The sequence below is a fragment of the Pipistrellus hanaki genome (genome assembly GCF_964339955.1).
Source record: "Pipistrellus hanaki genome assembly, chromosome: 1".
Taxonomy (NCBI): Eukaryota; Metazoa; Chordata; class Mammalia; order Chiroptera; family Vespertilionidae; genus Pipistrellus; species Pipistrellus hanaki.
In genome coordinates this window covers 60687608-60701020 of record NC_140503.1, presented here as the reverse complement: position 1 = coordinate 60701020, position 13413 = coordinate 60687608, and the positions used below count along the sequence as shown (strand labels likewise).

Sequence of the window (13413 nt, the reverse complement as noted above, 5' to 3'; positions counted from 1 at the left end):
GGGTGGCAGGCCAGGCCAAAGGACCCCACCAGTGCATGATTGGGACCAGGGAGGGATGCAGGAGGTTGGCCAGCCAGGGAGGGGCCACAGAAGGGATCCAGGTTGTGTCCGGCCCATCTTGCTCAGTCCTGATAGGTTGGACCCCATCAGCAAGCTAACCTACTGCTCAGAGTCTCTACCTCCTGGTGGTCAGTGCATATCATAGCAACTGATCGACCAGTTGACTGTCTGACCCCTAGTGGTCAGTGCAGGTCATAGCAAGCAGTTGAGCAGCCTTAGCATATCATTAGCATATTACTCTTTGATTGGTTGAATGGATGACTGGACACTTAGTATATTAGGCTTTTATTATATAGGATGATGATCCCTACATTTCACTAGGTATTGTAACAGTATGGTATTCCCAAATAATTTCTAGAAATAGAACACAAATGTTTTATTTCTTTAAAATTTTATATTAAATTCATTAATACTTATTTACTTATACCTATTAAGAACATAAGATTCCCCATACATATTATACTTCACTATTATCTTTCCTGGCAAATCTAATTTTATTTTCTATGCAGATGCACACATCTGTTATTCACTATACACCTTACCATGCACCAGTATTACTAATGCTTTCCCCTCTTCTCCAAAGCAATTTCCACACCTTTGTACTATTAAAAAAGAAATCAGTCTAACTCAAGCCATCACCATGCTTATACAGACATGACTCTAGTACAGATACCTACTCTGTTCCGATGAGCATTGATCGATGCATAACGAACTGTCCCTCGAAAGCCTGCCACAGCTCGAGGCTACAACAAAACAAAAAAGAATAATAAATAAGCTTCAAATAACAAAAGATTCAGTACACTTGAGCCATAAAGTGGATGTGAGAAACATATGCATTACTGACAACAAAACATTACTAAATTTCTAACTTTTGCCTCGCTGATATTGCTCAGTGGTTAGTGTCAACGTATGAATCAAGAGGTCACGGTTTGATTTAGGTCAGGGCACATGCCTGGGTTGTGGGTTCAATCCCCAGAAGGGGATATGTAGGAGGCAGCCAATCAATGATGCTCTCTCATCATTGATGTTCTCTTTCTCTCTCTCCCTCTCCGAAATCAATAAACATATATTTTTCAAAAATAAAAATAATGTTTCATATGTAACAAATAAACTATGTATATTAGAAAACATTAAATGCTTTCATATGCTGACTCCTGCCCAGTATCATAGTACACGAACTAATTAATATTCAGGCTCTGGTAAAAAGTATAGTAAGACCATGAGGAATCGCTACGGAATCTAAGATCTGTGTTTTTGGTTATTTCATTTAAATTCCATTCAAACATGGTGGCAATTTGTATCCATATATGCAATTTGTATCTATATATGCAATTTAAATATTCATAAATTTAAGTTAATGAGTACTTACTATGTGCCAGGTACTGGGAATAAATCCAAACATGAATAATACATGATCCCAGTTCTCAGAGAGCTCTTAGGATAAAGTTTAACCTTTTCTTATTTGGCCTACAAAACATTCTATGACTTGGCACTGGCCTCATTCCAAAATGGATTTATTTGTGGTTTCTCCTACTGAAGAGATTGCAGCCAACTGAAGAGACCAGCAAGTGCAATTGCATTCGTAGTTGCACTGCAGATCTCTTCAGTTGGAATGCTCTCTCTCTGAATGCCTCCAATGGCTGGCTCTTCTACTCCACATTAGGCCCTCTACTCTAATGCCAGTTCCTCAGAGAAACATTCCTTAAGTATCCTAATAAAAAATACTACCCACCCCTGAAATGCTACTTTATTCTTATTTATTTATTTATTTATTTATTTATATTCTTTTTTTTAAAAATAGTTTATTGATTTTTAGATAAGGGAAGGGAAGCAAAAGAGAGAAATCACACACAAAACATCTATGTGAGAACTTAAACACTGATTGGCTACCTCCTGCACACTCCCTACCAGAGAATGAGCTCTCAACACAAGGATGTGTCCTCAGCCTGGAGTCAAACCAGCAACCTCTGAGTAATCTAAGATTACACAGGAGGACACTTAACCAACTGAGCCACACCGGCCAGGACCCACTTTATTCTTCTACTCTGCTTTATTTTTTTCCTCATAATACCTTTCACTACCTAGAATTGATTTTATTTATATTTTCACTTTTTTATTGCCTAGTTTCTTCCATTGGAATATAAACTGTGATGGCAGGGTCCCTATCTTGCTCATTTTACAGACATAGAAACAGGTTCTGAGCGGTACAGAATTAGTTGGTGATAAAACCAGGTATAAGGTTTTTTTACTTAAAATCATAAATGTTCAATTCTGTGCTTCACAAGGATGGAGTCATTAACCTAAAGATTATGGAATGCACCATAGCTCATTATGAAAACTGACAAACTTGAAAATAATCATAGCCAAGAATTTTCATTAGAATTTTTATTTGCTATCAGTAATTTTAAATTACCCTCAATGAATTTGCATTACTTCTAAAAATATGTTTTTATTGATTTTAGAGAGAGGAAGGGAGAGAGAGAAAAATAGAAACATCAATGATGAGAGAGAATCATTGATCGATTACCCTCTGCACACTCCCTACTGGACAGTGTGCCCTGACTGGGAATTGAACTCTGATCTCTGGGTTCATGGTTTGATGCTCAACCATTGAGCCACACTGGCTGAGCAACATGCACTACTTCTGTAGTCAGAAAAAGTGTATAGTAAATAATATTTTAAAAATCTTTATTACCAGAATCTTTTCATCATATGCTATAAGATAAATACCCTATGTATTCTTCCTCTGTTGTTGTTTTTTTCTGCTCATTTTTATAATCTATGTTCAATCTATTCAAATCAGCACTCTATTTCTTCTTTCATGAACTTCTCTGCCCCTTTAATTACTCCTTTCTGTTTTTGTTGTTGTAATTGTTAATTCTCAACCAACAATATTTTTTCCATTGATTTTTAGAGAGAGTGGGAGGGAGGGGTAGAGACAGAGAGAAACATTGATATGAGAGACACATCGATTGGCTGTCTCCCACAAGCTCCCAGGGAAACATGGGCCAGGATCGAGCCTACAACCAATGTACTTGCCCTTGACTTGAATCGAACCCAAGACTCCTTCAGTCCTCAGGCCAATGCTGTAAATTGACTAGGGCACTTCTTTTTGATTTAAGATCTAACTATATTAGAAACATTTTTTATTTAATGGCAAGTCTCAGTAATAAAAAAATTTCTGCAATCTATTTAAATCTCATTTATTTTCTTAGATGCCACTCATTGAAAATCATAGATAGATCGTAATATTTTCCTAAGACATCATGACTAACAGGAATATTCAATATTCTCACTTGGATTGATGGAATTCTGAGGTTGGAGATTCCTTTCTAGAAGAAAAATGTGTAAGGGCATATATATGAAAGCTCTTTTTACTAAATAACATTTCAGAGATTGTACTTTTATTCATTATTTGCTAAGAGACAGAAAGAAACAAAGAGAGACACATCAATTGGCTGCCTCTTGAAAGCTCCTGGGGATCTTGTTTTTGTAGCATGTACAATAATTTTGCCTAGTCTCTTTCATTCCGATAAGTGTTGTATGAAAATACCCAGACCTATTATTGCCTCTGCAGCCCAAGTCTATTGGGCACCGAGACTCTTTTCCCACCACCCCACCTCCCCACCCCCACCCCGTGGGTTCTAGCCAACATAAGCCCAGGAAACATACTTTCCAGTTAAAAGTAGCCCTCGCCTGGCTCTGACCTTACTTCTGTCATTGCCATTGAAAAGGTTGAGATATAGGTAAAGAGAGATCAGCTGTTTTATTTTATTTATTTTTTAATTTTTAAAAATATATTTTATTGTTTTTTTACAGGGAGGAAGGGAGAGGGATAGAGAGCTAGAAACATCCATGAGAGAGAAACATCGACCAGCTGCCTCTTGCACACCCCCTACTGGGGATGTGCTCGCAACCAATGTACATGCCCTTGATCGGAATCGAATCTGGGACCTTTCAGTCCGCAGACCCATGTTCTATCCACTGAGCCAAGCTGGTTTCGGTGAGATCAGCTGTTTTAGAGAGATCTTGATATGACTGACTTATCAAAGAAATAATGCCAGGTCAACAAAATTTAGCCACCTAATACAATGCAGAAGAAACAATATACCCAATTGGGGACAACAGCCATCCTATCTAATAAAAAAGTAATATGCAAATTAACCATCACTCCGCTATGCCCACAAGCTACACCCACCAACCAATCAGAGAAAATATGCAAATTAACCCCAGCCAAGATAGCTGCAGTCACTGAGCGAGCAGGAGGGAGGCTTGGGTTTCCCCGGCAATGGAAGAAGCCAAGCTTTCCACACACCCTGGCAGGCCCAGGCCTCCGCTCAAGGCTACAAAGTTTCAATTATAGAAGGTAAATAAATTCTAACAGAAATGGCAGCAGCCACAGAGTGAGCAGGAGGCATGGCTTCGCTCCAGGCTACAAAGTTTCAATTATAGAAGATAAATAAACTCCAGACACCAGGGTCTCCACTTGGGTTGCCAGGAGGCATGGCTGGCCTTGCAAACCACACAGGCCCCTCGCCCAGGCCACCCCATGACCCAAGGGAACTCTCATCCTGATCTGGGACATCCTTTAGGGCAAACCAGCCAGTCCCCACCCATGCACCTGGCCTCTATCCTATCTAATAAAAGAGTAACATGCAGATTGACCATCACTCCAACACACAAGATGGCTGCCCCCATGTGGTCAAAGATCCTGCCCCCATGTGGATAGAAGATGGCCACCACAAGATGGCCAGCAGGGGATGGCAGTTGGGAGGGATCAGGCCTGCAAGGGAGGGAAGTTGGGGGCGATCAAGCCTGCAGGGGAAGGCAGTTAAGGGGGGACCAGGCCTGCAGGGGAGAGCTGTTGGGGTGACCTGGCCTGCAGGGAAGGGCAGTTAGGGGTGACCAGGCCTGCAGGGGAGGGCAATTAGGGGCAAACAGGCTGGCAAGGGAACAGATAGACATCAATCAGGCTGTCAGGGGAGTGGTTAGAGGCGATCAGGAAGGCAGGCAGGTAAGCAGTTGGGAGCCAGGAGTCCTGAATTGTGAGAGGGATTTCTGATTGCCCCAAGGGGTCCCAGATTGGAGAGGGTGCAGGCTGGGATGAGGGACACACACACCGATGCACGAATTTTGTGCACTAGGCGAGCGTGTGTGTGTGTGTGTGTGTGTGTGTGTGTGTGTGTGTGTATTTCTAATTCAAAGCAGATTATAATGGACATCATTAACAAAGTAAGAAAGCCTAGGAGTGGTACAGATTAGTTCTATTTGGTGGAAAGGAAGAAGGAAAAGCCCTATGGAAGTAGGAAATGTTTTAAGAATAAGGCAACTTTTAACTGGAACTAGACATAAGTTAGCTCTTGAAACTTCCCTAATTGATGGCATTTTGATTGATAGCTTTCAAAATTGCAAATGCATACATTCTTTATTACCTGGCAATTTCATTTCTAGAAATTTATCTTACACATATACTTTGCATATATGCAAAAATAGTGAATGTACAAATTTATCCACTACATTAGTGTTTGTGATAGCAAAAGAACAGAAGTAACCCAAATGTTCATCAATAGGGGACTGATTAAATAAATTACAATACACCCATATAATGGAATATAATCTGTAGATGCAGGAAAAAAAAATAGGAAGAAGCTCCATATCCTATATGGAAAGATCTAGATATACTGATAGGTAGGGAAAAAGTGCAGAATGTACATCATGCTACCTTTTGAATCAAAAAGGGAAAAAATAAGAATACGCATTCATATTTATTGTATACGCATAAAGAAATTCTGGAAAAACACATTAAGGAACTAATAACAATAGAGTTACCTAAAGATGGAGGGAGGGACAAGGGCAGACAGGAAACGAGTGGCAGGGGGTGAGATGGAGATTTGTTTCACTTCTTACCTTTTATATTTTTTTGAAGTCAGACTTACTGAAGAATAATTTACATATAGTAAAATTCATACTTTAGATACACACAGTTCTATGAGTTTTGACAAAGATATATAGTCATGTGGCTACCACTCCAATCAAGATATAGAATATTTCTGTCACCCCAAGAGCCCCTTAACAACCTTTGTAGCCACTCCCTTCCTCCATTCCAAGTCTCTGGCAATCTGTAATTTCTGTCCTTCACTACTCTGGGCATTCTAATTACTGTATAATAGTATCTCACTGTGTTTTTATTTTGTATCTCCCTGATAACTAAAGATAAGCATTTGCTAATATATTTATTTACCATCTGTAGTATCTCTTCTTTGATCAAATATCTATTCAAAACTTTGCTCATTTCCTTTAAAAAAAATTATTGAGTTGTGAGAATTGTTTATAGATTCTGGATATAAGTCGTCAGATGTGTGTTTGCAAATATTTCCCCCTTCTGTGACTTGATTTTTCATTTGCTTAACAATGTCCTTCAAAGAGCACAGTGCTGAAGTTTTTTTAAATTTATTGATTTCACAGAGAAAGAGGAACAGGGAAAGCGAGTAAGAAAAAAATCTATTTTTTTTGTCCTACTCATTTATGTATTCATTTATTGATTCTTGTACTTGTCCTGAGTGGGGATCAAAACTGCAACTTTGGTATATCGGACAACACTTTAACCAACTGAGCGACCCAGCCAGAAAAAGTATAAATTTTGATGAAATGTTAAGACTTTTATTTTTGTAACACATGAATATAGTATTATCTTCTCAAAAAATTACATTTAAAAACATCTTAGGAAAAAAAAGTAAAAAGTTAAAGTGGTTAAAAACCTAAGAGTGTGCTTTATTAAAACAAATACCTAGATATTTGAGTGAAAATTAAAAAAAGAAAAGAAAAAGTATATTGTGCTTAGAACTGGCAGAAGAATTACAACAGAAAGAAGAAAATGTATTTTAAATAAAAAGAATACAACAATGCCAAAAGGGAGGAAAGTAATATAAGTGTTAGGGAAAAGAGTTTGGTATGGCTGAAGCAAATGGTAAGAGAAAATAATGGAAACATAGGCTGGAATCAGATTAAGGGTAGTCTTCAATGTCATAGTAAATTGTTTAATTTATAATGTGCAGTCAAATGGAATTCATCAAAAATTTTAAGTAGTGAAGTGATATGATTGAGAAAGTGCTTGGCATGTTTACTCTGCTGGAAGTATAAAGGATAGATTGGAAGAAGAGGGCAGGGTGGTCAGTGAGGAAACTATTTTAATAATCCAAATAAGAAACAAGGAGACCTGTTCAAGGACAGAAGTAGTATGAATGTGAAGAAGGGAATGAATGTTAGAGACAGAATAAGCTCCTAGAAGAATAAATCGAGGAGGAAAAAAGGACTCTAGGCATGAGCCCACATTTACTGCTAATCAAAGGGAGGAGATTGGGGGGAGAGAAATGGCTTGGAGAACTTTGAATAAAATCCCCAGTGGAAATAAATGTATATGCACTTTAACAAATGATAGTTCAATTTTGAAAATAAACTATATGTTAATAAACACTGACTTTATAATCATTCACAGTGTGTATACATTTTTGGGGGGGACACCCCATAGTTGAAATTCTGGAAAGGTAACAGAGAAAAAGACTTATAAACTGTTCTTAATTAGGTCATTACAGCCCAAGGCACTGGAAGTTTTAGCTGAATGGTTAGGAGAGAAAACATGCATTCTAAGAGCTTAGATACAAAGGGCCAATGTGAGATGCCAGCTGCAGGGCTAAGGAAACTGGGGCATGCTTTAAACCAGGAGGGAAAAAATGAGCATGCAGACTGAAATAATTAAACCAACAGGAATTCAAAACTGAAACTGTATAGATCAAAGCATCTTTGTACTTCACATACCTACTTAATAATGTAACTAATATCTCTTAAAGATGATAAAAAATAGAGGATCTCAAAACCAACCACATAAACAACTCACTAGTATCACAGATACTACCCATCATTCTGTGTATAATGCAAGCTGACTGATAATCCTGTGCCATAACTTTGGTAGATAAACACACATTACATTTTGAAGGAGTTTTGTATCCTGGTTGTGGTGTTGACTATAACGAATCTATACATGTGATAAAATTTCATATACCATTCCCCCACTCCTAAGAAAAAATGTGTGTAAAAATAATAGTGAAATCTGAGTCAGGCTGTACTTGAGTTAATAACAGTATACCCATATCAAATTTCCTAGTTTTGACAATGTATTGCTATAGCTATCTAAGATATCATTGGGGGAAGCTAGGTAAAGGGCATATGGTAACTATAGTATTTTACAATGCTCCTTGAATCTGTTCAATATTCCAAATAACTACCCTTGGGTCTACAGAAGGGAGAAGCAAAGCAAGGGACTGGTTAATGAAAAATTAAGAATAGAATTTGTCTTGAGCTACAATAGCCAATATAATAGCAACTCCAAATTAAATTACTTTTGAAACTGAGTTCCTCGTTCTCTCTGGTCAAAATTCAAGTGCTCAATAGGCACATGAGGTTAGTGGCTACCATATCGGACAGTGCAGATACAGAACATTTCCAACTTCACAGTAAGTTCTACGGACATGCTGCTTGAGAGAGGAAAAGGGGTGCCATCAGGAAAGGACCACGGCATGCTTCTAAGGTGGGAGTGGGAGCGAGCTATTTCTTAACCTAGACGGAGGCCATGAATGTCTTAATATTCTTACTTAAAATTTATATATGTGTTTTTCACACTCTTTTGGACCATATATGGAAAGACAAAAAAATCAAAATATTAGCTACCTAAATCTGTGCCCATCTATTCTGCCTTTTCCCAGTTACATGGAAAAGTGTTCTTGCTCTTACATAATAGGCTAACCTCATCATTTGTGCCAGGATTTCTTCCCCTGCCAGCTATGCAAGAACTTGGCTTTTATAATTGTTCCTGCTCTGTCCTACATCAGTTTTTATTTTTTCACATATTACCGTCAGTACACACATATGCTACAATAACTACCATTTTAAAAAAATTAGGAAAGGATTGAAAGATGGCTTTCACTGCCCTTTCAACTACTTCTTTGTTTTACCAGTCCTCTTTAGAACAAAGAAACTCTGGCCCTGGCCTGTGTGGCTCAGTTAGTTAGAGCAGTGGTCGGCAAACCGCGGCTTGCGAGCCACATGTGGCTTTTTGACCCCTTGAGTGTTCTAACTCTACTTCTTCAGAATAGACTCACCCAGACCAAACACCGACTTCTGTGCATAGGCCATGAAGTTTCGATCGCACTGTAGGTGCGTACCCACACGTGGTATTTTGTGGAAGAGCCACACTCAAGGAGCTAAAGAGCCACACGTGGCTTGCGAGCCGCAGTTTGCCGACCACTGAGTTAGAGCACTGACCTGTACACCAAAAGGTGGCAGGTTCAATTCCTGGTCAGGGCACATACCCAAGTTGTGGGGTTGCATATGAGAGGCAACCCATCAATGTTTCTCTCTCTTCTCTCTCTTCCTCCTACCATCCCTCCCTTCCTCACATCAATAAAATAAAATAAAATAAAATAAAATAAAATAAAATAAAATAAAATAAAAAGCATATACTCTGGTGAAGATTAGAGCACAGAAACTCCACCAGAGAGTTGCCTACACTCCCTTTCTTCACTTTTTCTCTCCAACTCTCTCTTTAACCTATTTCAATTGAGTAATCCAGATGGTCAGTTCTCATTTCTCACCTTACTTGACCTATCAGCAGCACCTGGTGCAGGAGATAACTACCCCTACATATCTGAAGCACTTTATTTCCTTTTTTTTTTTTTTTTAAACTGTTACTTACACAGCTCTTCCACCAAAGACATCAAGTTCAAGGGCAGGAAAAGGCTGCAAAGTGTGTAGTTTGCGCCTTTTTTGTTGAAGCACTTTCTTTACTCAGCTCCCAAGATATCACACTCTCCTGATTTTTCTCCTACCTCACTGGCTGATCCTCCCTCTCACTCTTCTTGGCTGGCTCACAGTTCTTTTTCCATCATCAAGTTGCTAAGTGCCCCAAAGGCTCAAATTTAGAATCTCCTTTCTTTCCTAGCATTATCCTCTCCTTAGCTGATCTAATCTAGTTTCATTTTTTTAAATTACCATTTAGTTTTAAACATTGGGAGCAAATGATTCTTAAATTTAAATTATCCCAGCCTTGATTTCCCTTTTGAGCTACAAATTAATATATCGTATCAGTTTTTTTTTGTTGTTGTTGTTATTTCCTTCTCGAATCTAAGAGGCATCTCAAACTTAACTTCTAGAAAATAGAACTTGTGTTTTTATTCCTTTATTAAATCTATTCTTCATCCTTCCTCATCATGGTTAATAGCATGACCATTCATTCAGGACAAAAATCTAGTAATCATTCTTGACTCTTTTTCCTTCACATCCCAATATCAAATCCAGAAGGAAGTCTTATTAAATCTATCTTTAAAATATATGCAAAATACAATCATTTCTCACTACCTTATTGTACCACCCTAATGTCCTAGGACCCAGCCACCATCATTGATCACTGGACCTTTGTGTTAATCTTCTAACTTGTCTTTCTTATTCAGCTCTTGCTCTCAATAGTTTCTTCTTTACAGCCAGAGTGATTTTTTAAAAAAATAAACAAACATGTTCTAAAATTTGAAAAACTGTTTTTTAGAATTCCAGAAATATATTTCAATCCAATAAACTACATAAAACCTAAGTTCTTTACCTGCCTAGCTATCAATTAATACAAGAAGATTGATAAAACCAAAGATAGTCTTTCTACAATTTCTAGGAACTTAAAATCTCATGTGATTATGTTTTAAATATAACATTCTTCTGTATATAACTCTACTATATAGGGCGGAGCAAAGTGGGCTTAACTTATGAGTATGTAAAACAGTTTATTCTTGTGTTATAATAATTAATTATTGTGTTATTTTCCATATGAACAACTGTAAATCTACTTTTGCTCCACCCTGTATAATTTATTGACAGGTCATGTTACAGGTTATACAACAATCCTGCTAAAACAACTTCCAAAGGCTTCCATCACTTAGAATAAAATCTATCTCTGCAAAATCATACACAGTCTGGGAGCCTTCCAACTTTTTAAACCTCATCTTTCTCTGCTTATCCCTTATGATGCTATGCTAAGCTATAGCCACAGTGGCTCCCCCCCCCCCCATTTTTTTTTTATTAAGGTATTATATGTGTACATACCTTACCAATTCCCACCCCACCCCCACTCCCATACATGCCCTCCCTCCCCAGAGTTTTTCGTCCATTGGTTAGTTTTATATGCTTGTATCTAAGTCCCTCGGTTGATCTCCCCCATATCTCCCTACCCTCCCTGCTGTAATTTGACATTCTGTTTTTTTTAGTGTCTCTGTATCTATCCCCTTGTTCATCAGTTTATAATGTTCCTCATCATCCATAAATGAGTGAGATCATGTGGTGATTTTCTTTCATTGACTGGCTTATTTCACTCAGCATAATATTCTCTAATTCCATCCAGGTCGCTGCAAATGATAAGAATTTTTTATGGCAGCATAATATTCCATTGTGTAAATGTACCATTTGATCCAATCATCTGCTAATGGGCACCTAGGCTGTTTCCAAATCCTAGCTATTGTAAATTGTGCTGCTATGAACATAGGGGTGCATATATCCTTTCTGATTGGTGTTTCTAGTTTCTTAGGATATGTTCCTAGATACTTTTTCTTGAATATACCAAATTGACTCTGCCTCAGTACCTTTACTCTCACTCACTGTTCCCTTTGCCTAAGGCGACCAGACGTCCAGCTTTTAGTGGTACAGTCCAGATTTTTAACAATTTGTCCCGCATCCTGCGGCGTTTTAAAAAAGTACCGATTCTTTCCTGAATACTTTCTTAGCAGATATTTACATGGCTTACTCTTACTTCAAACTCTCAACTCAATATCTCCTCATAAGAGGCTTTTCTAACTAATACCTCTAAAATAGTCTTTTGTCCTCACTGCCCATCACTCCCTCTATGTCAGTATCATGCTTTGTGTTTCTTCTTTGCATTTATCACTACCTAAAATTATGTATTTATTTGTGTATTATTTGTCTTCACTAAAATATAAATCTATAAGAGCCTTATTTTGGTTTGCTTATTCATGGCTGTAGTCCCAGCACCTACATCCATACCTCACATATAATATGTGCTCATTAAATATGTTAATGAGAGAATAAAAATAACCTGATAATATTCTAAAAATTAAAAGATACCTGAAATAGAAAGAAGATTCCAGAATAACATTCAAATCTAATAAGTTAAATAATACTAAATTCATCACTTACTGTAATAATGAAATGCTCAGTCTCTCTGACTCCATGTCCTTTGGGATAATAGCTTCTGCTCAGACTTGCATATAGACATGCTAATCATTAGAGGAATTCTGCTTGTGGCTTGAGGAGATAGGGAAGTATGTATTGTTTATCAAAGATTTTTAAGAACCTTGTGATCAGACTCATATCAAGTAGCATTGATCTTCCTCAGACTACTGCTGGCACCCAAATGTCTGCAGTGGTCAATCACCTCATATGCCCCTCTCATATTTCCTTCCCTTGACATAAAAGAAGCTTGAACTCTGTACTTTCTTAAGATGAATCTGAAAAACCACTAGGTCTCCCATCTTCTCAGTAGGAACCTTCTTGATCAATAAACCTTTCCTTACTCTAAACTAAGATGTTTTGAGCCATGGCCTTTTGAAGCATAGTGCACACGGACTTTGGAACAGTAACACTACCTTCCTACCTACTGAAAGGAATTCTAGGGACAAAACAGGCAGGTTTCTGTAGTTTAGGAATAAAGAGGGCCCCTAGGGGAGGAATACATGAGGGCTTGGAGCTGCCAGAAGGCATACAGTCACAAAGAATGAGAAGTGTGGCATGATAAGGGGAGAGGAAGGAAGACATTCACAGAGGATAAAGAAAAGTCACCAAGTATGGGGAAAAGGATACATACTTTCACAGAGGATAGAGAAATGTCCACAGATGCTGGAAAGAGGGAAACATGTTCATAGGAGATAGAGGAATGTTGCAAGATAGGGGGAGAGAAAAAGAGGAAGCACCACAGTGGGTTTTAAACTTTGAAGCTGATATTCTGCAAAGGAGACCAATTAGAAAAGCACAGGGTCATAAAATGGGGAGGGGTCCAATTAGAAGGGAACATGAAGAGACAAAGAACCACAGCACTGAAGAACCATAGAAAAAAGGAGCTGAGTGGGTTATCCCCCTTGGGAGCCCCGCCCTACGTTGGAGTCTGTATTTGCTTCCAATAAATTTCCACCCTTTACGAACAAGTCCTTTTAGTGAATTTTATTCTTCAAACATCCTGAGGCAAGAACCTGCAAGGGGAAGATCCACTCCCCACACCTCACATTTCACTATTAATATGCAAGACCT

General features: G+C 38.2%; 1 protein-coding gene across 2 annotated transcripts in view; it reads right to left on the bottom strand.

The window, feature by feature from the left end:
• The window catches only part of TTBK2 (tau tubulin kinase 2), a 134989-nt gene that overhangs the window by 51690 nt on the left and 69886 nt on the right, over window positions 1-13413 (bottom strand). For both annotated transcript variants that reach the window (XM_084903073.1, XM_084903074.1), the window contains one exon: window positions 738-803. In XM_084903073.1, coding sequence (XP_084759199.1) covers window positions 738-803 — 66 coding nt within the window. The remainder of the gene's footprint in view (window positions 1-737; window positions 804-13413) is intronic.